This window comes from Strigops habroptila, chromosome Z, assembly GCF_004027225.2.
Source record: "Strigops habroptila isolate Jane chromosome Z, bStrHab1.2.pri, whole genome shotgun sequence".
NCBI classification, from domain to species: Eukaryota; Metazoa; Chordata; class Aves; order Psittaciformes; family Psittacidae; genus Strigops; species Strigops habroptila.
In genome coordinates, this window is record NC_044302.2 from 87,998,956 (window position 1) to 88,025,315 (window position 26,360).

At 40.4% G+C, this 26,360-nt stretch overlaps 1 protein-coding gene across 1 annotated transcript in view; it reads right to left on the minus strand.

Moving 5' to 3' along the window:
• EGFLAM (EGF like, fibronectin type III and laminin G domains) overlaps positions 1-26,360 on the minus strand; it is a 76,302-nt gene that overhangs the window by 22,162 nt on the left and 27,780 nt on the right. Inside the window, exons 7-14 of the mRNA XM_030469871.1 lie at positions 20,735-20,901; positions 11,978-12,093; positions 11,415-11,751; positions 8,859-8,959; positions 7,489-7,589; positions 6,299-6,443; positions 3,679-3,868; positions 443-568 (exon numbers count right to left, since the gene is read on the minus strand). Of these exons, the coding sequence (XP_030325731.1) occupies positions 443-568; positions 3,679-3,868; positions 6,299-6,443; positions 7,489-7,589; positions 8,859-8,959; positions 11,415-11,751; positions 11,978-12,093; positions 20,735-20,901 (1,283 nt within the window). The remainder of the gene's footprint in view (positions 1-442; positions 569-3,678; positions 3,869-6,298; positions 6,444-7,488; positions 7,590-8,858; positions 8,960-11,414; positions 11,752-11,977; positions 12,094-20,734; positions 20,902-26,360) is intronic.

Here is a 26,360-nt window from a genome sequence, read left to right on the forward strand (position 1 = left end):
GCAGCACGGAAAATAATGCTGTATGTATTTGACTATTTGTATCTCTGTGATTTCAATAGAAAATTGATATTGGGTCCTGCTCATTTCAGAATATAAAACTGACACTGGTTTTAGGAGAAAAGTGGGTATTTTTTTAGGATTAACATGCAGCTGTGGAATGGTACATTATTTTAACTCCTGAAAAGTAAGTTGAGGTGCTCTACCATAGTTAGTTTAAATAAGTAAAATTTTGAGAATCACTGATTACATAGAGGCTGGATGTAGCCCCAAAGTGAAAGGAGGGGGGGAGGTGTTCACTATGTGGTTTTGAAAAGATGAAGTAAAAAATACTCTTTTCTCTTAGTGTAATAGCTTAAGACTTCCTTGGATGTCACTATGTGGAAAACACATTGAACACTAAATAACATGTACAAAGAAATATAAGCAGCCCAACATTTCTCACCTTCTTCGCAATGATGACCTTTAAATCCAAGAGGACAAAGGCAAATGTATGAATCTGCTTTGCTAGCAGTACAGGTACCACTGTTGATGCAGGACGCCTCATCACAGATGCCACTGCTACACTCACCTGAACACAGAGCCAGAACATTGATTTATCAGAGAAGTTTGTCAAGGAAGATTTATTTGGCTGTTGATCATTGCTACTAACCAACACAATTTGCTTTCCTGCTTAAATTCTTTCCCAGTTTGTCAAACAGTGTGCAACTTAGACAAAGTTACTTGATTTTTACCACTTTTTTAGTACCAGACCATTATGAGACCTTAAAAACAGCAAAAAATTAGCCTACTAACGAACAATGACAGTTATAGCTTTCAATCATTCCCTCAATCTTTTTTCTGTTCTTGTTCCAATCTTTATTTTCTCATAAAATAGAAAACTGACTCAATTGTTTACAAGTATTGTTACTTGTTTAATTTCAGTTAACTTTTGAACACTCCTTTATTCACTGTAAATTCATGCCATGGAAATCTTGGAAGGTGTTAATCATCATCATCTAATCTTATTAACTAAAATAAGTCAACTGTCATGTCTGTACTAAAAGTGATCCATAACATCAACATATGAGGCTTTTAAGAAGCATTTCTACTATGCTGGCACATCAACTAAAACAATAAGGAGTTGATTTCTTCTTGCTGGAATTAAGCTGAAATTGTTGTAGAAAAAATAGTTTACTCATTTAGCTGGTCAGCTGGTACAGCTCCATGACAGCACTGGCTTGTCTTGTACTGCACATCTACAAATCTCCTGTCAGGCCCATTTTTCATTGTAGAGAGGGAAGGTCTGAGTACAGCAGCCATAACACAAGGCTCCAGGGTTAACCCAAGGAGCATAAGCAAAATATACAAGTTCTGAAGAAGGGAGTAAATTCTCCTGCTATGTGGAACAGGACAATTACCCCTTCAAGTGGCTGCCCCATGCACAGCCATGGGAGCAGGGGTGCTCACAGTGCTCCTTGAGCCATCTTTTCCCCTTCTGGGCCGCACTGTAACAGCCATGGTGGCTGGAGTAGGATGGGTATCTAGTCTCTGAGATCCTTCACACACTCACCAACTATCGTAACAGTGACAGAAATATATAGCACTAGCTCTATTTTATAGATGAGGAAACAAAGCCAAGACATGGGTAAATAAGGATCTAGATGTACTAGTTTCAGATACGAACAGAAAACCAAGACAACACTCATCTTTACCACATCTGCTGTACTGTTAGTCAGTGCTGGCAGTATGTTCAAACACATCAAAGTTAGACAGTCTTAGAGAAATAGAAAAGGACAAGGAAGATAATAATAACTGGACAAGTCACAGGCTCACTGGTTTGAGGGACCAAACTTAAACTGGAGCAGTCCTTGGTATTTAAGGACAGGCTGCTCTCACCATGTGTCAGTTCTCAGAGCCTTTGGGCCAGCACAGGTGACTGCGCTGAAAAGGCAAAACACAGGTCTGATGGCTGCATCTGCTTGGCTGCAGTGGCAGATAAGGACGGAAGGAAAGAACCTGCAGTGGGAGTCCAGAGTCCTGCTGTGCCTGCTCCAAACCATGAATGCTGCTTTCCCCATCAGCCCCTTAGCTTATGGTCTGACGGCACTTCTGCTGTCCCCAGCAGAGATGGCACAGGGGCAGGACGGACCGCTCTCCTCCCCATCCTCAGTTTTGTGGTCAATGTACCATAGCACCCCTCATTTATAACTGTGCCAATAGAAAGAAACAGAATACTGGCTGCAAAAAGAAGCAAAAGAAATCCCTAAACAGTAGTAGAGTTCACTTGTGATTTATTTATTTTAAGCTTAACTTATGCTGCACATTTTTTGGAAGTCTTCCCTGGTAGACTTTCATATAAACGTGTGCAGTAACGTGAGGATAGTAAGGCTCTATCACTCAGTTTCAAGTCACACATGACAGAATCTAGCATTTATTTTCATTGATGCTGATTGTTAATGCCATAGTATGTGGAGCATTCATGGATGAGAATGGAGCTAGCTGCAACGCAAAAGGCAGTAGAGATTAGGGCTCAGAGAACTTCAGCAGGGCTTTCACCTGTCTATCTAAATTCCATAGATTCTCACTCTATCATGAAATTACTCTCTGCTTCCAAAGTCTTATTCATTTCATCATCTGCTTCTTGGGCCACTCTGTTCTCTCCCTACATTGCACATAAGTTTGGTCATGGTATCTAGAGAATACAGAGCAATTGCTAGGAAGTTTCTCATTAATCACTTCCTTTTTGGAATGCCAAATGCACAGCTATAGAAGAGAAGAAAGCTGACTTTGTGGCTGCAGCATAGCATGGAAAGTTCAGTGATATGGGATTTATTTCCTGCCTTTCTGACTTGGGTTTACTCTTACTCTTAAACTGTTTACATTAGGAGGTCATTAAAACAGGATTTTGTTGCCCTGACTTATTTTTCAAATGCCCATTACACGTATGAAATAAAGATGAATAAATAAAATAGAACTAGTTAATTAACTTCCCCACTTCTCCATCTTTTAATCTGTGAAGGGGAGATAATATTATAATAGCACTTCATAAAGCTGTTGAAAGAATTTATTCCATGCTATTTTTAAAACATATTGTGACTCTGGAAATTAAAAAACAATGAATAGTTAACAGAAAAGCCTATTTACCTCAGTAGTAATAGGGTTTAATGGATAAAGCCCTCTGTAATAGCCATAGCACTGCTGTGGATCTGAAAGATCCCTGCTTGCTTTGGACAAGTGCAATGATGCCTTTAGGCAAAACACATTTTATTGGGTCCACAGTGTTTTAAATACAAACACCATGTACATACTATTGATTTCTAACAACATGACTGTGTCAATCAGAAGCATGAAGAGGCATCCTGAGAGATGCTGGCAGAAATACTCATGCAGACATAATTCTATCAGCAACACCGAGTTTCCTGTTTGCTCGTGAGAATGGGTTTTACTGTTTGTTGTGTGGGATAATGGTGTGCACAACGGATTTTGGTATACTAAACAGTGATGTTTACTTGCACAGAGTGATAAACCCTGCTACTACAGACTCATCAAAACCAATGTGCAAAGGCACAGAGAAATACCATGCCAAAAATAGAGATTACACCTTCTATCTCTCAAACCTAGACCATTGCTCAACTTCAACAGGTGAAAAAGCAACCCTTGGTTTGTCACTGATTGAAGACCTTATGCAATTACACTTACCGACATCAGCACCGCTGAGAGCTTTCCCTAATGGCCAGGGTCTCATATCAATTATCTTTCCATTGATGCTGAGCGACTGAACGCAACCCTGGAACCCATGGTTGGTGCCTGTGGCTCTGACCAGCCAGTACACGCTGGGGGCACCACCAACATAGAAGGGAGTCTGGAACGTAATTTTAGTGTATTGGCCCTGAAGAGAAAACAGAGCATGACATGATGTGGAACAGACATAACACAGGATAACTAATTAAGCCACACTGGGTATAATTGATTGTTTTTCTCCACAAAGAAGTGTGTTGGGACGGACGTACATTGCTCACGGGTAGTTCTTTTCCATTAGTCATTCCTCCAATCAGTCTACCATTTTAAATGTTACTTTTTGCACCCACATCCATCATGATAACTCAACTATTAAAAGCAGAATAAAAACTTTAAAAATCCCTCCTCAGAGGGATTGTGATCTTGCTTTTGCTGCAATTTCATCCTTTACTTTTGCCAAAATCATTTGCCTTTTAAACTCTAAGCGCTGCAGGACATAGACTAATGTGATCCTGCCTTTTGGACAAAACCTAGAAAATGCTTGGCACTGGATAATAATGAAATTACAAAAAAACCCAGTAAAACCTGTCAAGAAAAAGTTGATAAAATTACAACTTCAGTGGGGTTCTGCTCACTTTGTGAATACTAAATTTACTCCACATCTTTTTTTTGCTGTTAATCTACCTATAGAAATGTACATAGAAGTTTACTAACACTGCTACAGTGCACAGGGAGAAACAACAACAACAAAAATCTAATAGAACTTTCTTGACAACTGAGTCAAACTGCATGCCATCATGGGCAACGGAGTCATGATTCGATCTATTAATTGGTCAGAATACATGTCTTTTGCCTTCTACTCAAAGGTTGTTTCAAAACCTCACTGTCCTTTCGAAGAAAACACTCAAAGTTGCCACATTTACTCATGGACAGTTTTTACCAATGTGTCCTTCTGACAGCACTGACCTAAAATCTTTCTGTATTTTTCACCCTAGTCCTGCCCTCATAGCACTTGTAACAATAAATTATATTGCCTATATTTTGCCAAACTAAATAAGCGCAGGTTATTGAATCTACGGGTGTTCACTGAACAGTGCACTGCAGAATCATATCAAATGGATCTCAATTTCAGCAGTGAAAAATAATTCAGTGGAGCCTGTGACTAAAGAGAGTTCAGATGCCCACGGGGTTTCATAGTGGGCATATGTCAGGGCTGTGGGCATACAGCTCTCCAGTCTGCCTCCTATTACTTTCCATCTCCCATCACCTTTGGTGTTCCTGCCTGCCTTGGTCTGTCAAACTCCCCTTCTCTTGTCGTCACTCTTTATACTGTTCAAGTTAAAATGAGCTAGGTCAGAAAACTCTACCACTCTGCTGACACTAATTCAGGTCATTCTAACTAGGAAGGGCTGAGGAGTACTTGCTGGAGCAACAATACTACAGTAGCAGCATGTTCTGGTGGAGAGCAGCACCTGAAGCAAATAACTTTTTCACTGCTGTAGCTGCAGCTAGAAAATGTGTGTCCACTGACAAACTCGTCTTCTAAAAGACTTTGTGAACCATAATCCTCCTCCTAGCCCTTTGTTGCACCTTTTTTCTTTTGACTCATCTTTCTTGGCTATGGGTGATCACAGCCCTGCACAGCCAGATGCCTTCTTACCAAAGTGCTGTACAATGGCTTTAGTCTCTACTGGATGTATCTCTCACATTTGTCCTTTGCCTGGCCTCACAGCATTGGTAACACATCACAACATGTGACAGACATTGAAATCCTTTCTTCTGTCATTTCCAGCTGATGAGAACTTAATGCCTGGCATTTTTTTCCCTTCAGTGTAAGTAAGTGTAAAGTGATAAGATGTCCGAACCCACTTTTTTCAGGGCCAGGGATAGCATGCTAATAGTGGCTATCAAAGGGAAGAGGAAAAACATCTAAAACAATTTGCAACTGTCTGTTTTCAGTGCCTTAATTTCACTTCCATTTTCTGGCCTGCCAACAGACGGGCAAGTCAAGACATCTTTCTCTATTATATTTTTTCCTGTCAGCCTCATATGAAATTGTTGGTTTTAACATAAATCAGGATAGAATGCCTATCTCCATTACTGTGCTTATATCTATGTCCATGGTGCACATGTAATTGCACTTCCGTATACGAAACATGTGTGGCTATAGGCATATTATAGATAAATATATACACATATGCATCTATTTTTTTTCTAGCTGAGGAAGCAGAGCAGCTCTCCAAGGCTTGAAAAAAAAAGTAATCAGGAACAGCAGCTGTAAAACCTGGCAAACTTTAAACTACAGCCTGTATCTGAGACTAGCAAAGTGTAGCAGAAGGGTGGCAGAGCAAGCATGGAGGACAACAGGGAAACTGTGATTCAGCACTAGGATATTTATCGATGTGATTTCTAGACTAAGTATGTGGAAGAGTAATCTGTACAGTGATCCTGGTTCACTGAATGTCCCAAAACTAATAACTAAAAATGTACCTTAACAATCTGATCAGACTTCTGGCAAGAAAAAATGTCAACATAATCTTGAGAGAGCCCAAGGTTGAGCTGCAGGTGTAGGATTGCCTACCTGAGATTTTCCTGTCACTGGAACATCGTTGCCCATCCTGAGCCAGCCATTTGTCCCATCTCTGAACAAAGTGACACTGTGCCAGTTCCCCAGCTTGATTTTGTTTTCACTCGTTATGACTGCAACTCCAGTGCCACAGTTGAACCTGGGAGTGTGAGACAGAGAGGGGAAGGTGACAATCACACATTAACCACATAACTGAAAGCTGGGTTTAGGTTCCAAATATTCTTTTCACTCCTGGAAACTTCTCTGCTTTATGTTGCATGTAGCAGACCACAGGAAAGTCAGACAGCAGGTCTATATGTGATCTGTTCTAACTTTTAAACTTCATTATCTGTCTCTCTCCCATGGAGAAAATTGTGCATTCTCTGGCTGTACCAAGTGCATTGCTAAGCTTGTCAACAGCTGAAACCTGTTTCAAGACAGGGGGTAATACAATCTCTATCAGTAATTTCTCTTGGGAGTTTTTCTAGCTCCCTGGTAAAAGGCAATGCTACTCTACGATTCTATGTGAAACTCGGGACTGATTGACAAGGAGACCTCCAGGAGGTGCCATTTTCTCAACTACCATTCAGTGCAGGTGAATAGAAACACAATTAATCACCCACTTTGTTATTCCCCACATTCAAAGGGCTCAACCTCCCAAGTAAGGAGATCCTTTATATTATTTCACATGCTTCATACTTATGGGACTGCAAAAAACTCCCGCCATCTTCATTTTAAAAACCTGCAACTCTAATCTAAACAAGGGATGCAAGACAAAGTTCCAGGCCTCTTGCTGGCATTAAATCCTTTATTTTGCTACATTACTTGCAGGTTCTTTTGCTGTGAAACAAAAACATTGACTGCACAGTTCAATATAGCATAAGCTTAGCAAATTCAGTGGCTCACTGACATTTCTGATGACATAGCAATGTGCCCTGGACTGATGCCTTGAAGAAAAATTTGCCTTTACACCAAGGTCTGAGTGAGAAGAATTCAGTGGGGCACAAGTCCACATACTAAAGAAGGATGAGAGAAAAAAATATTGAAGAATTGTTAAATGAAGTAGCACTATTCATTTCGTGCACAGTAGCACACTCCATTTAGAGCAAAAATCAAAGATATGGAAAATATTCATCACATATAGCACTCCCAGGAGACAGCAATGGCCCCTTCTCTTTATATCAGATTGAAGGTGGAGGTTTTACCTGAACTGGATGCTACGTCGGATGATTGCCAGTGACATAAAATCACCGCGACCGTGTTCATTTTCTCCACAGTATAGCAGCAAACCATCTTCTGATTCAGCCTGCAATCATTGCATTAACATGAAATATCGAAGTCTAAGCCTCACAGTAACAGAAAAATGCAAGCAGCACTGGGGGACTGTTCTCCAGAAAAGGGACATCATTTTTCAGATGGAGTTTTTAACTGGCAGAATCAGAATTTTTTTGATTAATTTTGAATCCTGCATTTGAAGAACCTAGAGAAACATTGCCTTCATGCTTAAATGGTTTAAGAACATCTCTTTTATTTACAGTATGATACTATCAGACCTAAAAAGAAACCTGAAAGCATTAAAGGCTGTCAGACATGTCCCATATGATACCTTTGAGCACAAAGTCTAGCAAGGATGTCCTAGGATGTCTGTTAAGTGTAAACACATTAGACTTACTGCACATGAATACACACACCTTGATCACATGTTCAGTGAGCCTGACACTTTTCAAGTCAAACAACCTGTGCAGGCAGGATTTCTCCATATGTGTATAGCAGATGACACAGTGGCTTTTTGCAGCCGTCCTGCATTTTAAGCTGACAAATTGCCAGAGGAGTGTTAGATCACCATGTGAGGCAACAGACTACTGCTGCTCTAGTGACCGTCTCATATCTAGGCTGTGAGGCTGGCAAGTCTGCCTTACGTGAAAGCAGGGAGCATTCGAGAGCTCAGCCACCCTTCCTACAGGCAGCCCTATCAGCTCTGTTTGTAATACACAGACAGCATTAACACAAGTCACCGTGAAATGTACCCCACCACTTCAGGCCTATAGTTTAAGTAGTCCAGTATCTTGCATGTATTAGTAGCTGTTGTCCCAAACTTCAGAGGTGGAATATAATGCCTACTTAAATCCTGCAGAGTATGAAACGAACTTTGGATATAGGGCAGTGTTTTCCTCAGTACAACAAGATCACAGTTTCTTAAATGCAAAGATACTAAGTGCCACTTCCAAATTGTAATTCACAAAAATACCAGGTGTACTTCAGCCTGTAGCTCATTCACATGGCTATAACCTTGTCAAATGTATGTTGCTGCTAGTCTGCAATACTTACAGTCCCAGGGATTCTCTCATGCACTGCCTACCAATAATGGATCCAAACATTTTAGCTCAGTTTACCAACTTCATTTGCATTCATCGAAGGTGAAGCAAGATCTCTAGAGATTAAGATTATGTATAGGTTCACCACAATTACTAATTCAGCTATACTGAAGCTAAGTTATTGTTCTGTTGTCCACAGCATCAGAACAAGCAAATAAAAATTAAAGCTACTATGTGAGATTGGGATTGCTTAAACTTACCCTGAATTCAAGGGTAATTTGAAATGTCTGATAGGAGTTTTTCAGTGGTTCAAAGGTGATATATGAGTAGCCAGAAAACTGAGGATACTGGATAGTAATATCTGAAAAGCAAAGACAGAAGCATGTTATTTAGCAGTTTTCTCCCATATAGAAATCAATATACACATTTAGCACTAAATAACATCAAGTGAAAATGAAAAGCAGAGTTCCTCCAGAGACAACCATCAGTCTGCAGCAGTCAACAATCAGTTAACCTCTTGCCTTGTCCTCCCACCACCTTTCACAACTAATTCCTTTATTCCCAAGGACCTGGTGAACTTGGAAAGAAGCAGGATACTGAGGGCCAAATAGTGCTCAACAGTTCAATCACTGACTTCAGTGGAAATTTCTCCAGATTTTCATCCTTTTTATGGAAGACAGAACCCATCAACTTCATATATATCTCCTTTTAAGAATTCATTTAACAAAGAGGCAACAAAGTAATTTTCTATTCTGCAGGATTATAAAAACCTATGCAGGAAATGTGTCCGGATTCTGAACCACATTGGTCACTGCTGCTCCATAGCTGCTGTGTTCAGCATATGCAGAATCCTTGGATGGCTTATAAGAGCCAAGCAGCTTCCAGAACTTCCTGCAAGTCAGCTCATGGCAGAATCTAAAGGCAGTGATAGGAAGAAGAGAGTCCCTGCAGGCATATCTCCATTACTGGCTGCAAGAGTAGCCCTTCATATTGCTCATGTCAGCTGCAGTTATCAATCCTTTCTTGTCTTATGTTAGTCCCACCCTGGCTTCAGCACAGAGAATCAGCGATATGTCTTACTGTTATGTTTGCAGCTCATTTTCCTATGAAACACTGAGGACAGCCATTGTTTCAGACCTGATTTTTTTTTCTTTTGCTGTGGATCTAAGTCTAATGAGGAAGGAAGGTTGAGGAGTCTTATTCCTCTTTGCTAATTGAATACTCAGTGGGGTTTTATTACATATTTGGATCTGGAGACAGCTTTCTCAGCTCTCTCAGTGTTTTTTATTTGCAATGCAACCCTTTTAGGCTGAAGTGAAAACAATTGGTGCTATAAACCTGAATGCAACGGCAGCAGACAGCAACTAACTCATGCCCTGCTCAAAAGCAGAACTGACTGTACCAGAGCATCATGCAGCTGTGTAAAGAAAAGTCTGTTTTCATTCAGATTAATATACTATTTAACAATATTGGCTGCTGCAGAGAAATTCAGGACAAGGAAATATTGGTACATGATGCTACTGCTTACCAAGGAATAACACACTCCCTTGTGAAAAATGGTGGTTTTGGACTGACATTAACAAATCCGCTCTACAAGTTGTATGTAGTTATGTCAGTTCAAATAAATCCTTGACTATTCATACTTGATCAAGGCCAAAAATCACATCTGCAGCTGTTCCATGTGACTGAGTCACAGAAGATTGTTTTCAGAATGAGCTCTCTTTACTCTAGCACCGGGAGGAGATCAAACACCCTCAGTGTATGTATCTCTCCAGTGCACAGCGCTGTGCATCATGAATGTCTAACACAAGCCTGCAGAAGAAATGTGTTCTCTGATGCTCTGCTATGTGTCAGGGTCTTGGCAGGTCAATCAGCATGCAGATGGATGGATCAGCTCTTTTTCAGCTGGTGGGACAGCACCACGACAAGCCACAGAACACTTTCTCTGCAGAAGCTCTGGCATTCATCTGACCCCTTGGTCACCAAACCAGAAGAAAGGTAACTCCAGATGGGGGAAAACGTGATCCGCTTGTGGCCTGGGTAACAACCTGCACTGGCTCGTCAGGTGACCAGCTCAACTTCAGACCCAGCAATAAGATGAGGTTAGGTCTGCAGAGGGAGAGGAAGGTAGCAAGGGAAGGAGAAGCAGAATGGTGCCCTTCAGCTCAGCAGGCTCTTACCCTGGCTCAGCCGGCCTTGCAGAGAGGCAAGAGGACACATGGCAAATCCTGACTGGTCATGCTTTCTGAACTGGGGAGGTGGTTTTGTTCCTCCCTTGCCCAGGGCTGACTGACATGAGTGCTTAGGATACCACTTCAGTGCTTGTCCCCTGCAGACCATGAGGAAAGCCTCCTCTGGAACTGGTTTTACAATGGGGACTCTGTTTCACATCCCTGCTGCAGAATCAGCATTATCCAACGAACCACACTATAAATGCAGGTGGTTCAGGGCTTCAGCTGCAGGCAAAAGGCAAGGATCAAAGTGTCCCTGCTGGAAGTTCTGGATGCCATGGCTGGACCCTGTCAGGCCTGGGTGCCTACCAATGTACCTGGCTCCAACACCCTCCCGCTCCTAGGCTGGAGAAGGAAGATGAACCTCCCCTGCGCACATTCACACAGGTTCTGCATTCACATTTATTAAAGAACAACTTCTTTACACCTAGCTGAGGAAAGAAAAGCAAAGGGGGTGATGTCTAAACTGAGATGTGGAAGCTGCTGCTGTCCTTAGAAATCCATGAAGCCCAGCCAGACATTCCCAAAGCTGCTCCTTGCCCTGAACAAAGGGAAGCCAGCAGGAGCAGGCACACAGAAACCTACCTTCCGCACATGTCTCTCCTCCTTTTCCCAAGTTGCAGTGGCAGCGTGAGCCACCCCGGTCATAGTCGTTGATGCAAAAGCTGTCTGCAGAACAGATGGCCTCATCGCAGGACAGATCAAAGAGGCGTGTGGCAGAAGATGTGCTGCCCTTCCTCGAAGCCCAAGCTGTAGTCGCCCTTGCTGTGGTTGAGGGTCTTGTGGTGGTGCGAGTGGAAGTAGTGGGTTCAGAAGTGGTTGTAAGGACCCGTGTCAGGAGCCTGGAACTAGACCCTGGTGTGACCTTAGTTTCAATCAGAAATTTTCTGTTGCCTCCTTTAATAGCAGGAAGAGGTCTGAGCTGAAAGGAAATGAAGAAGCACAAATTCAGTAACACCTAAAATGCTACATGGAAATGAAATTAATACCTTCCAAGATACAGAGCCAAAGCAATAAACTTATCCTCACTGAAGAAAAAGAAACATTATTATATCTGAGCACATAATATCAGCTGTTAAACTTCCTGACACTTGAAATATCAAGACCATGAAGAAAAGAGAAATGCAAAGTGAAATCTTGAGATTTACCTCTTCTATGTAAATGTCATAGTCAGAGTCATCGATTTCAAATCCATCATCATCACCAGTCACTGTGCCTGTGATATATCGATGCCCATAGCTTCCACTTCCTAGTTCCTCAGAGCCTAAAAAGACATGACTGGCGTATTCAGTTCATACATTTTTTTCTCTTTACATACAGCAAGTCAGATCTTACCACCCTCTGATTTGCCACATGGAAATATGGGGATGAACTCTACAGAAAATGCAAGTGTCAGCCTGAAGAATGGAGATGCTGTCCGAGTGATACATGTGCAACTTAAGACAAAGTGAAGACCTTCGTTTAGTCATTTACTAAGTGACTAAACAAACAAAGCAGGCAAAACTCAGTTTTTCTCCTACTGCAAACTGACTTTTATCCATCATTCTTCCAGGACAATGGCTCAACTTTTTTGGCGTGGACAACATTTTAACAACTGAATTGTTTTCGTGGAATCACAGATTGGTTTGGTTTGGAAGGGACCTTAAAGATAACCCAGTTCCAACCCCCTGCCAGGGGGGACACCAGGTTGCTCAAAACTCTGACCAACCTGGCTTTGAACACTGCCAGGGATGGGGCCGCCACATTAATTTCATTTAAATTAGCATAGATTTGAGACTAGTTGCAGGAAAGGGGCAAAGTGCTTATGCAAAATCTAAATTTTTAGACCTAATTTTTCCTTTTTACAAATACACAGTCCCATACCTGCCCTATTGGTGATCAAATAACTGGAACAGCAACAAAGATGCATCTAGATAGGGCTTTCCTGACATGCTCTGCCTAGGACTTAGAAATCAGCATGCTAATTCTAGCCTTTTTGGGCTATTTTCTTAAATAATTTTGTACCTCGAAAAAAGAAACATGCACAAACATCATGCATTTTTCAGGTGCATAATCTGGTCTGCCTCCCCCTGGAGCACTTAACTGTGATGTGAAGGACACCAGGTTGGAAACAGGCAGTTTAAACAGTAAGAGGGTCCTCGAAGAAAATACCTGTGCTTTTCTGCACTTCACATAGCAATTTCTACTTAAACAGTGGTTTATGCTTTCTAGCTATTAAAATTTACCAGAAGTAATGAAGAAAAGTAGTATAGGTAACTGCATCATTATCGTTGTCATTTTAGCAAGGTAAAAATAGACAAATGTTTGATAATCATTAAAACAACAGAATGTATACATTTGCTTTTTCCATAAAATATTTTGCAATCACTTAAAACCAGTATCAGTAACCCTTGCTTTACAAAGCCTCTGTACGGACTGACCATGTGCGTGTGTTTATTTTAACAGCCACATGCTGCCTGTGTTTTCTCATATTGAGACTAGTAGCCAGAAGGGGACAAAGGGCTTATGCAAAATCAAAGCTTTTAGGTCTAACTTTTCCCTTTCTCATATTACAACATTCAGAGACACAGTCTTGCTGGGCAGTGGCTGTCCACAGAAAAGATACATGCCAACCCAGAAAATGCCACTTCATGATAGTAAGAGCTTCACTACCACCATTGAACAACCCAGTGGAGCCAGTGGAAGCTAAAGAAGCTTAGCAGACTTTCAGAGGGAGCAGTGTGGGCACAGCGCTGTCAGGCTGTTTGAGTCAGTCTAACGAGGGTCTGCTATCTCCAACCTATCTCAGTGGAGAATAAAGGACAAACTCACTGACCTGGTTCAGGCAGGAAAGCACTTGTCTAAATCTTTGTGTACCCTCTCCTTCTTTGCCATGACTGCAGCCAGAAATCCTGGCAGACAGTTACGAAATCAAGAATATGTGCACTAGATACACACACGTGCACTGGCTGGCTAACTGGCTCCCTGCCACATGTTCTGTGGGAGTTACTTATCAATGGGTTTACATGTTATATTAGCATGCAGAAAAATCAGAGGCAAATGAGTAGAGATAATGAGGCATGCACAATTGCAACCAAAAGAGCATGCTAGACCAGGAGAGAAAGCATGTAAGTCTTTCCTCTCTAACATTTATACCTAATCATCTGTAAATAATACAATTTAACTGAATATTAAATAGAACTATTCAGCACAGAGTTCTACCAACTGAGCTAAGCAGAGAACTCATAGCTTTACAATCGGTAATGAGATGACACCAACTGGAAAAACTATGTCCAGATTATTTCTGCTAGTGACTGAATGCACAGACAAAGGATTACTATTGGGAAAATGGGCACATTTATGAACTGGTCTCACTCCTTCATTCACTGAAATGAATTCCATCTTATGTAGAACAATAGGTATTATCAAAATACGGACAAAACCTCTTATTCCTAGTATTCACTTGTATAGTCACTCAGGTTAATCACCACCACAGGATAAATTTATTCCAGATAGGAAGGTAGGAAGAATAGAGTATAGTACAGTGCAGTACAGTACAGTACAGTAGAACAAAGTAGAATAGTTCAGTTGGAAAAGACTTACAATGATCATCTAGTCCAACTGCAAGGTTAGCTTTTTCCATCCATCACTGCAACAGAATATCATTCTTTGGCAACAGTGATTTTATATGACATGCCTTTCTACAACAGAATTTCAGTGTGCAAAAGCTCAAACACAAGTATGAGAAATATGACTTGCTGTGTAACAGAAATTGCATGAACAAAACAGAGCCCAGCACCAACTCAGCTGGGCTCTGCCACCAGATGTAGCAATTTTCAGCTCACTGGAATACCGTGAGTATTCTTAAGTCAGGTCTGTAATATTACTTATTGCCTTTATATTGTGTGTCTGAAACTATTTCAGAACTAACTCAGTTCTTCTAGTGGATGAAACTGTAATCTACTTAAAAGTAACAGAAATCATGAAGATAAGTTTGGAAGAAGAAAGGAAAAAACACAATCATGTGTCAGTTAAAACAATCTAATCTGTATTCAAACAAGCTGTGATGTACAAACTCCATTTTCTAATTTAGAAGTTGCAACCTAAAAAAAAAGTATCTGTTTTAGTCCAAATTCTGCCTAATTTTTTTCTCTTCTCAAGCAAACTTTTTATTGGCTTAATGGGATTTAGGTTTAATAAGGATTGCAGGAATGAAGCAATACAGAAAATGAAGTAACTTTATATTCACACTTAGGAAAATCTTAGTCTCAAGTTCACATTCAGATACACACTTGCTTACACATATAGACATGATTTTAATGCCATGCCAGTTTTACAGAAGTGCAACTCTCCTGATTTGAGTGGAGTTGCCACTAAACTACATCAATAAACACCAGCCTGCAATGAGACCTGGTAGCCTGGGAGAGACGGGCAGTTCCCCAAGCCAAAGGTGTGCCTCTTTCATCCGGCAGACCAAAATGTTCCACGCTTTTCCAACAGATGACCGTGGGAGATGAAATTTACCCACTATTTTAAATGAGACAAAGATTCCTTTCACCTTAGTGAGTGTTTACAGCCTGGAGAGAGCAAAGAAGGTATGGCTTATTATGACTGGTAGAAAAGACTGCTTTGAGACCCTTCTTCAAAGACCTTCAGGACATAATTTTGGCACCACCAGGGAAAGTGTAACTTCAGAAGGTCTTCCTACATCCACAGGTCTATAGCACAGCCTCAGATCTCTATTTTTGCTCCCCCCTGCCTCTACCTGAGCTTCAGCCAGCACATTCTACATTACCTGCTGATCTGTGAGCAGCCTTGGTAACATATAACGCACCCAGAAGAAATGAAATCATGGAGATGTACTCTCTTCTAAATATACCTGAATTTATACAGGTGAGTACACACACAGATAATATAATTTAACAGCCCATGGGATTCTCAGTCACCCGCTCTTCCCTGCGTTTGGTGTTGGCTCACAGGATGTGACATGATAGTCATGTGTGACGTGATGCAACAAAACTACAAAATAAACAGAAAGCAGAGAAGCTAACACGACATTTTGCAAAGAAATCCACACACAAGCCCATCTATTAAGAGCACTGCATTGTTTTCGTGGAGAGCTCATCTCATAATGGGTGACAATTAAGCAAAGTGGTACTCTGCAAGTACTAAAACAATGAGTGCAGAGATTATAAGCATGCTATATTTCATTAAATTACTGTTTCAGTGTACAAGGAGATGAAGCCTGGTTAAGACCCTCTACCAGGTCCTATAATCCTGTTTTACAATTAATTGGAAAACTTGTGGGGGGTCATGCACTTTAGACAGATCCTGTCCAAATAATCAGGGATTAAGCTCTACAAAAGAAATCTTCCTCAAAACAAACAAAAAGCCACACAAACTTTTGTTTTGCTGATTAGGTGGCCACCAGCATACTGACCAGGAGACACAGCAGAGCACAGACCCGCAGGCACTGCAACATGGGCAGATTGAATGGAAGTGTTTTTAGCAGACAGATCACCTTCATGCAGAACCCTCACAGGTCTGAATCCAAAAAACATTTCAATCTGAGTTTTATTCTTGTCAGTGACTCACAGTGAGGCATTGCACATCACTTGGCCTGTTTCTTGTTTTTTGTCCCTGTCCCTATAAATACAAACACTGCTTTTGTAAAGCCTTTGGAGACCTGTGGGAAAGAGTGCTGAGGAAAATCTTCTCCGTTTGCTATCTCCAGGACACATCAGCATCATTTACATTAAGTTTTGGGCCCGAGGAACATCCATTTTCCTGTGCCTAAGCCTCAGCCGACACATTCAAGTGCCGTGCAGAGTGCCTTGCTTGGTATTAGCCTGGCGGTGACAGCCAGGACCAGAGGAAGGGATGTACCCTGACTGAGCAGCCCCTTCTGCCAATTTGCTGTGGAGACAGGCAGAATGGTATTTTTAACAGAAGACACTTCCTCTGTTGGTTTGGCAAAGCCCAAGGCTGGTGACCTTCCAGGCACAGTGCAAACCCCATCTGTTTCCCCAGGAGACGAATGTTATTTAAGCAATGCAGGTGATGACACTTTGTTTGTTTGATTCTTTGGGACAGTTTATTTTGTTGTTACTAAACTGGACATGTGCAATCCTTTGTTTTCAAGCAAATTGTCCATGACATATTGAAAGCTTAATAAAACGAAACCCCAACAATCACGCAAGTGAAATACCCACAACCTGCTCTGTAATTAAGAAAGGCAACAAAAAATTATTTATTCCATCATTTCCCTCTAGGGACCAAAAAAAAAAAAAAAAAGGCCAAATCACAAATAAATGAGAACCCTTGGGGAAACCTGCCTTCTCCTTCCTCCCTGAAAGTGGAGCAATAAACCAAGCATACCTTTTTTACTAGGTAAGGGGGTAACTGCTTATAATCAAGCCCACATGTTCTACTTGCAAGGAGCCTGGGAGGTCTCTCACATTAGGTGATACTGCCAGCAACCCCTCAGAGCAACATTTTAGCAAAGACAATGGTTTTGCTCTGCTGGCTTGAAAATACAATCAAGAGTACTGCAAAGCCAGCCACCTTTTAAAACCAAAGTGCAAGAATTACATATGAAAATGAGATAAACTCCAGCAGAAAATGTCTCAGGTATCCTGGACTCAGTGTCTGCAGGACTCACCTCTGTCTCAGACTACCTAGAAGAGCTATGCAGTGTAACATGGAACCTGAAGATCCACTGCATCTGAGGTAATGCTGGAAATTTGTTTGTCAGTTAAAATAAGCATCAGAAAAACACGAATTATTTCAAAATGAGCAGAAAAATCCAGGATATACAAGAATAAAGCAACATAATTTTAGAATTCAAAAACATTAGGGACCTTGGTGCCACACAGCCTAAGTGCAATGCAAAGGACCCAGATATCATGCGAACTTCTGCCAACTCCCCAAGATATTTCAGGTATTTCTGAGGAATACAGAGTCAGAAAACAGTGTCAAATATCCGTGGCATGTTTCACTGTATACATAGGAGGAGGAACTGTAGTAATAATGAAGATAGTAATGTGCACCCTGAAGAGCAAAGATGCTTCAGTTTCAGAGATGCCAACTATCTGACACCCTTCCAGCAACAATAGGTGAATAAGAGGTACCCGCAGGCACTTTGAGAGAGTCACTTAGCGGGTGCCATCTGAGATGCATTACAGCAACTGAGACATCCCCAGAGGCCTGACAGGTGCCTGGCAGACACCTGCAAGGCACATGCCCTCCTGCAGTGACAGCTGAAAAGCACAAGGACCCAGAAGACATCAAATCCTCCCGATGTCTACACCTGAGCAATCGAATGGATGGGCAACTAGGCCAAAGAAGGTAACTATTGGCTTTCTGGCTGTTTGAAGGGGGAAGATGCAGATACATTGTGTGAACTAGGAGGGACTTTTACTTTGTTGCCCTTGAGCTTAACAGCTATGTTTTTCTTACAAGAAACTTGTCAACAGTTTAAACCACTCTTCACAGGGATTTTTTAGTGTGTTGAGGAAACATAAATGTTTAGGCTATGCATAGCACTAATGAGGAACATTTTTTCACAACAGAAGTTTAACTGTTCTAGTAATGCACAATGTACTTGTGTATCTGGGTAACATTGAAACAGTTTCTTACACAGCTAAAGCCAAGTGAGAGCTGCTACAGTCTGTTACACTCCTGCTTCCAGAAGGCCACAGAACTTATTTTTAAAGGCATTCTCTCTTGCCTCTGAACACCACTCCTTCCTCTGCAAAAAGCTGGTTGTTGTGAAAACAGGTATCCACAGGGTAACACAGGCTTTCATGAATAGTGGCTATACATAGCTTTCAAGCCTAGTTGCAGAATCCATCCTGGATTTAAGAGCACACTGGTGAAGGAACCACATTTGTATTTGCCCAAGAGCCTGGCTTTTGACAAAGTAGCCCTAAGTACAAGAGACCCGGTGCATGGCTGGAGCACATCATGGACATGACATGGTCCTAGGCTGCAGAAGCTCTGCCCGCCCATGAGGATCTCCTCCAAGCACTGCCAGCCCCTTGGTGTAGGGAGACCAACCTCACAGCAGCACCAATGTGCCTGCCATGGACCGGCACACAGTTTTTGAGCCTCCTCAGAGAACAGTGCAATATGCATAATACATTCACTTTCAGATCTGATCCAGCCACAGAGAATCAAGCTCATGCCCCCTGTGAACCTCTCCAGAAATCAGTCTTTGCATGCACCATGCATGAATTCAATTCCAAGCTCTATTGACAGAAACCCGTGTTTTAGAGGCATCTCAACAGGTCTTCGCAGAACAGCCAGTTTCCTCATGCTTTTCCTAGAGTACCGCAGTAATAAGCATAGCATAAATACTACTCCACCCTCATAACAAACCTAAACACTTTAGCTTTTCTGGCCTAAGAATGCAACCACTCCTATCCAAAGATAAACAGGATACCGAGGAGCACAGAAGTGTGCTTGAGGCAACAGGAGCTGACCCTTGAGGATCCAAGGGCCAAGGAAACCCAGTGTATTGGTGATCCTTCATGTTCTCCCAAACATCTGCTTCAGAAGTTAAACTTAGTTCAGGAGCCTTGATAAACTTCATGAAAACTGTTCAAGGGATTGAGTTGATGACAGAGGGTAAAAAGAATAGAAACTGATGTATAAAAGTCAATGAAAACAAGCGATTCTAACATAGCTAAGAAATTTAGAAATAAATCCTTAGTGGGTTAAATTGATCACTATAACACTAAAGAAGAGGTGCACATTTCTGCTGCATGCAAATTCTCCTTGCAAAGCTCACAGTCCTACCTGAATATCAGCTGATCATTTTTCTACCAGTTAATTAAACATTATTTGCATTTGAGCATGCAAGTGAGAAAAGAAAATAAGTCAGTTTTGTTCTTCTTTTTTATAGTTCATTAATCTGCCAAAATGATATCCAAGTATTTTCTTGCATGGCATTATGTCCCCTAGAAATGCTTTCAAAATTGGGACTTAAAAGTACTGAGACCTTTTTAACTCAAAAAAAAGCTTGGCACATTAAGGATATAGTTAGTCCCCACAGCCTGTCAGTCTCGGCTTTGCTTCCTGCGTCGACTCTCTTTGTGACACTGGGTATTTTGCTGTGCAGAGATATAATTTGTATGATTGTCAATGTGGCTTGGTTGGGATTCTCACATACATCTATGACTTCGGGGATGATGAGGAGCAACAGCACCTCAAAGTCAGCCCACAGACACACTAGAGGATTATACCCCAAGGAAGATATGCTCAAGACCCACACCTTATTGCAATGTGCATTGCCTAAATCGCTACATAAATGTGAATGTAATAGTTAACAATCTGTGATTACTCAAGTATGTTTGAATGCATGTTTACTTAATATTTTTGCTATACAGCTTCTGACCAAAAAGGAATGCTTTTTTCTTTACGTCATTATTTTCATGATTGTGCTTAATAGTTTAAGAGCGTTACTCCTCAGTAAACGGTATAGATTTATTTTGGTCTTTCAGAGTTGTTTAAATTATAAATGTAATATATAATGTTCAGTTTCAAAGAACAGGACAAAAAAGATTAACAGTAGACTTGTCTCTCTCATTTTTCTCCATGATATTCGCTTATCAGTTCTGTATGAAGCCAGCACTAAAAATCAGTAAGTAGCGATGTAAAAGTATATGACAATGACCTACAGAGCAGAGGAACACCATGAGGGTGCTTCTGCCTGGTCCTTTTCACGTCTTTGCTTATGGCTTGACTTTCACAGGATGCTTCAAGCTTCATGGAGAGGACAAAGAGGTATCAGACTTGGCTCACCTGTGCTTGGAATTCTTTCCACCAGCAGTCTGCCACACTTCATTTACAGGTAATACTTTATTTTTACAAAATAAATTTTAATTACAAAAAAGTTTTAATTACAAATAAGTGATTCTACTCACTGAATGTTCGAATGATGTCACTCGGTGCACTGGCAGGGCTGGATCCATAGGAGTTTGCTGCTCGGACAGCAAACTGATACTTGGTGTTTGGGAGAAGTCCTTTGAGAACCATGGACTCCATCTGGATTTGCTCTCTTATTACCGTCCAATTGCTGTCAAGATCTGGCCTTCAGGGTCAAACAAAGCCAAGAGCATAAATGATTCAAGCTATATAAATTAACTGCCCTTAAACTTTCCTGGGAAATTAAAAGAAAATTAATGCTAAATCATCACTGAAATCCCTCACTCTTAAAGGGCCAGACTGTGCAACCATTACCAAGCTGCAAAGCCTAAGACATCAAAACTATACAGCAACACAACCCCAATATTCAGATTTTGCTTATAAAGCCAGGGAGGTTTTTTAGACAACAGCTTGAAAAATCAAGTTCTGTTTTCGTGGATTTGGTGTTCACCATTTTCAAATGGAGATATGTTACCTGCAGTTCCCAGTCCCCTATTTGGCTGTATAAACACAGTACTTCGCAACAGAGAGAAAGATACTGATTTATTTCCAAGAGTTTGTGCTCTAATGTCAATAAGTCCCTTCAAACATATACAATCATTAGCAGGTTGAGAATCTAACATTTGATCTCTTAGGCAATGAGAATAATCCAGCCATGTTAGAAAATCTGGATCAAAAGTCTTGTCTCCTTAAAAAAACAACAAACAAACAAAACTTCCCCCACAAACCAAATCAGAACTATAATGCATAAAACCTGGCGTATGTATGTGGATTTTGCAACAAAATTCCTGTGTCTGCCTTTGAACAATGCCTGTTTTACTCCTGATTCATACTGGAAACCAGCTGCAAATTGATATTTGCTCAAAGTGCCATTTTAATCACTGTGAAATCAGTGCAACCATTCACATGGCAGTTTAGTCTCAGATGTTGAAGCAGGGGGACATTGGAAAGCAGAATACTTTGAGAGAGTATTCTGCTGCTTTCACACCATTTCTACTCTCTCAAAAAGTGGTCTTTTCTTATCAAAGAGAGAACTGAACGAGAAAAGGAAAACAAAACCAAACAAAATGAGAATGCAAAAGTTAAATCTAGGCTACCCAAAATGTTCAGATTGAGGGCTATGAAAGTAAAATAGGGACAGAAATGACTTTCAGAGAAAATTATTCCAGTGCCCTTTTCTAATATGTCCTTGTGATATTTAATACAGGAAATAACCTCCAAGTGCTCCCAGAATCTACCAATGTTTACATAGGACTAGCTGCAAATGTCTCCAACAGTCTTCCAATGAAAATTATAGCACCAGGCAGGCATTTTGTATTTGTTTATTTGCAGCTGGAAGGAAATGCTGCAGTTAATGTATGTTTCCTTTTACTAGCCCATACAGGATTCATTGATCACTAAGGTTTCATTGCTTTGTGCCAGCATGGCAAATGCAGTGACAAAGCAGCAGTACCCAGCTTCCCAGGGTACAATGGCATACAGAATGCAAATATTTCATTGTCTCTCTAAAAATAAAAATAAATTCAGACAAATGAGTTAGATGTAATGACAGCTAAGCAGACCATCCTAAGTTACCCTCTATCACCATTTCCTGGTAGACAGAGGAGCATTTATTTTGGTTACTTTTTCATTGTTTGCCTTCTCTGAGCTTTTGATGCTGGGGCCAAAATGAAATGGTGTAGCATTTTCCAAATGAAATCTGTTAACATTGCTTCCTTCCACATGCTCGCTTAGTAGTGTTTTCAATATTACTGTAGACATCTTTTTTTGGCTCTAATTCCAGCCCGAGGAATTTCTGCTAGCTCAAGAGCTGCCTCACAGCCTCTTTACAACATACCCTGCCTACTTCTGAGCCCAAATGGAAATTCATGCCTCTGAAAAAGTGACCCAAATGAGGTATTGCATCCTACAAAGATTCAGGAGATAACAGAAACAGTGGGCTAGCCTTCACCTTCACTAACTGACTCTCGCAAGACTTCCTTCTGCAGAAGTGAATAATAAAGGAAATGCCTGCAAATATGTAAGCATCTGCAGCTGAAGGAAAGGGAAAGAGGAAGATTTATCACTTGACCTTTGCTACTTCTCCAGAACGTTCCCTGTGCGAACAAATCAGTACAAGATGGAAAAATGGCAAACAGATGGGGAGAAGCACACAACAAACTCAGCTGGTGATTGCATCCAGGGCCAGCCAGCTCCTGCATTTTCTAAGCTCAGATCATTTTGTTGAAAACTGCCTCCATGATCCTTTTCTGCATCAAATTTCAGTTTGTGTCAACTTTTACACCAGAAGGACTTATTTTAATGCCACTTTTTCCACCTTCTGCAGCACTACATTCCCTAGCACGGGTCTCTCTGTCTGTGGACAAGACTTCTCAGGGCTGTTCTGGACGTTGTATTTGTGTACAGGAAAACCAGAAAACTTCCATGGGCCTGTTCTGCTCTTGAAGTTACATCTGTGCATCCCCAACACAGAAATGCCATGCAGGAAGAATCTGTCCAGTGACAAATTCAGAGGTTTTTTAAGATAATGAACATATGGATGAAGTCAATAGAACTGGATGGACACAAACCAAGGGCAGAATCCTGTCCCAATGTAACCAAAACATTTGGATTATTGCTTTATGTTGTAATCTGGGGATTGATTCATTTAAGAAAGGAAATATTTCTGATGCAGAGACCAGGAAAATTTTATTTTCACTTGAACTTCCCCTTATAATCACCTGGAAATGATTTAACAGAGTGAAGCACCTGCTAGCAATCCAATTTTTATAAGGTTTTTGATTGTTCTTTTGTGCCATGTTTGTACTCAAGTGCAAATTCATCTCTACAATTTTAAAAAAATAAAATTCCTACAAATAATAATTATGGTGAGAAGTACAGTACATTCTTATTGACTCTGGAAAATACAAATTGTAGAAAATAACACATGTAGGATATGATTTTTACTAATTATTTAGCTTTATTGTGACACTTCCTACAAAATATATTAAACAATATGTCAGGTCAATTCTGACAAAAGGAAAAGTAGACAATCTGATAACCTCATTCTTTTCTTAAATAATCTTCTGATGCTGTCTGACATTGTTAAGCACTTCCTCACTAATTTCTACATCTGCCACTCCTCCTTCTCTGTTAACTACCTCTTCAAGGACTTAACCCTCACAAGCAGTGCATCTGTTTCATACATGAATCAGGAAAAACTTACTAATGGTATTTATTTTTGCTGAGCATTAGAACGTGTCGCCTGATCAGATCTGTTGTTTTGGGTTCTTTGGGTATGTTAAGATTAATTCAAAAGCTCTTGACTACATCTATATGCCAAGATGAAAATTGATGTAATCCTTTTTAGGGGATTTTAGGTGTCGAAACACTTGTGGTTCTGTAGAGGTTCACCAACTAAAAAAATCTGGATGTTAGTCTCCAAGTTTAGATAATTGGGTAGTCATTCAACTGATTAAAAACTTTAGTATTTGGAGTATTCATATGAAAATATCCAAGACATATTTGAGAATTATTTTTTTATAGAATCCTTAGGAAAAACATTCCAACTAGTATGTTTAAGTCTGGAGTCTCACTTCAGAAGCTTTCATAAGAATGCCATTTGTCATAAAATATTAATCAGCACAAACCAACAGACTATGTACACTGAATCTGCAAGCTTCCACAGACACCATTACCTGGTTTTGGTTTAACACGTTGTTCTACCCATTGCCTATGAACTGTGCAGTGAGCAGTGAGACCTACATTTGCCCTCCAGATTATAAGCACTTAGACAAGTTGGGATTGTGGTCTCCGTAGCATCCTCTTGTAGTCAGCAGCAGGGCAGAGCCTGAGTTAGCCCAGCTCATCCTACATCTGAAAACGCTTGCAGCCCTTCGCTGCCTATAGTGAACCAAAAGGTCCTGAGGGAAACCCATGCAAGTGCCTAAATAAAGGCCTAAATTTAGATCCTGAGCAGAAACAGAGTGCAGGTTATCTCTGGTTCTGATTAGATTCTGGTATGTGCAAACAATTAATGTATTGATTTTTCATGAGGTTTTAATCCCCAATATGACAGTTGAGCAAATGAAGAGTGTTTTTCCCTCCTCTCGGTCTCCTAGCATGGTTTTGCTAGGGTTATAGTCATAAAATTAGTTCTAAGAGGATGGAAATGATTTAAACAGTGTCAGCTTTTAGACATTTGTGCTGCAAAAATAACAGATTTGCATAAGAAAGTCATTAATTTTGCAAAAGCACAGGATAGTATTGTATTTCTTTGATATAAGAGGACTTAATTTAAAATTTACTTGCACTCTTCAGTTTTGGTTTTACATTGGTTTAATTAACAGCTTTAACTCATGTTAATACATATTATAGTAATTAAAACTATATGCAAAAAAAGACAAAGAAGTTTAAAGTTAAATCTTTACCTCTAACTACTGTTATGACTTATGGCTCATTGAACTTTCTCCAAATACATAAGCAAGCTTCCAAGTCTAAAAGAGCGTAATCCCAAAATTAACAAATACACTTCCATCTTAGCTTTAAACCTCAAACTAAACAGTGTAATCAAAACATTGTGCTGTTAGCAGATTCTTTCCCAAAGTCTAAAACCAACAAAACACTGAACTTTCAATTACTCGCATCTTTCCACTCAAACAGTGGAGGCAGCTTTCCACTCCCTGGCTGAACAAAAGCATTCAAGGGTGCACTTCCAATGCATCAGATGGACAGATGGTACCCACTTCTTCTTCCATTAGCAGGCCCCTGGTGCTAGGAAAAGGTGTACAAAAACCTGCAAGCTCCACTTCCCAGCAAAAGCAGAGAGTCAACAGAAGGTCAGTCAAATGAAAACCCAGCAAAATCCCTTCTCCATCCACCAAGAAAATGAGACAGAAAAGATGGGAAAAAACCAAAAAAACTCAGGTAACAACTCTATTAAAAAAATAGATATTGGAGAAATTTCATAGTAATGCTGCAGCTACCATTTACGTGATGGCCATAATGCCCCTTCAGCCCTCATGTCCTGTCTCCCAGTACAATGCACATTGAACTGCTTCCCACTAAATATGGGGCATTTCAATTCAAACACAAAGAGTTCACTTTCAGCCTGGGAATTCTTTTCATTACATCAATATCTTCTAGGTTGTAACCATAATTTGAGCACTGAAAACCAATAGTTCTTTCTGTCTGTTTTAACAATTATTTTTAAAAACTGAATATGTTTTTCTGAAGAACATTTTTTGACCTTTACAGCTCAGAGTAGTTTAAGATGCAATTCTCTCTTCTTACCCAGAAACCTCAAGTAAAACCTGTCATCGTGTTCACTCAAAGGATTAAATTTCCAGAGTTCGATTTCTCCATTTACTGTAAGGGTAAACATAGGGGCAAGCAACTGAAAATGAATAGTTTTGTATGCAGATATTAGTTTACACAAACATATGAACTGTCAGGTATGAACACTTGTTTGTGCATGCAGACAAAATGACTTCCTTCTGATCATTCACACGCATCTTAGAAAAGCAACTTGATTGGCAACTTTTCATGGTTCAGTTCTATTACCAAAAATTTTAGAAAGTTCAACATAAAAACCAAAAAAACCAAAAAACCCGAACACCAACACCCCACCTCCTCCAAAAAAAAATC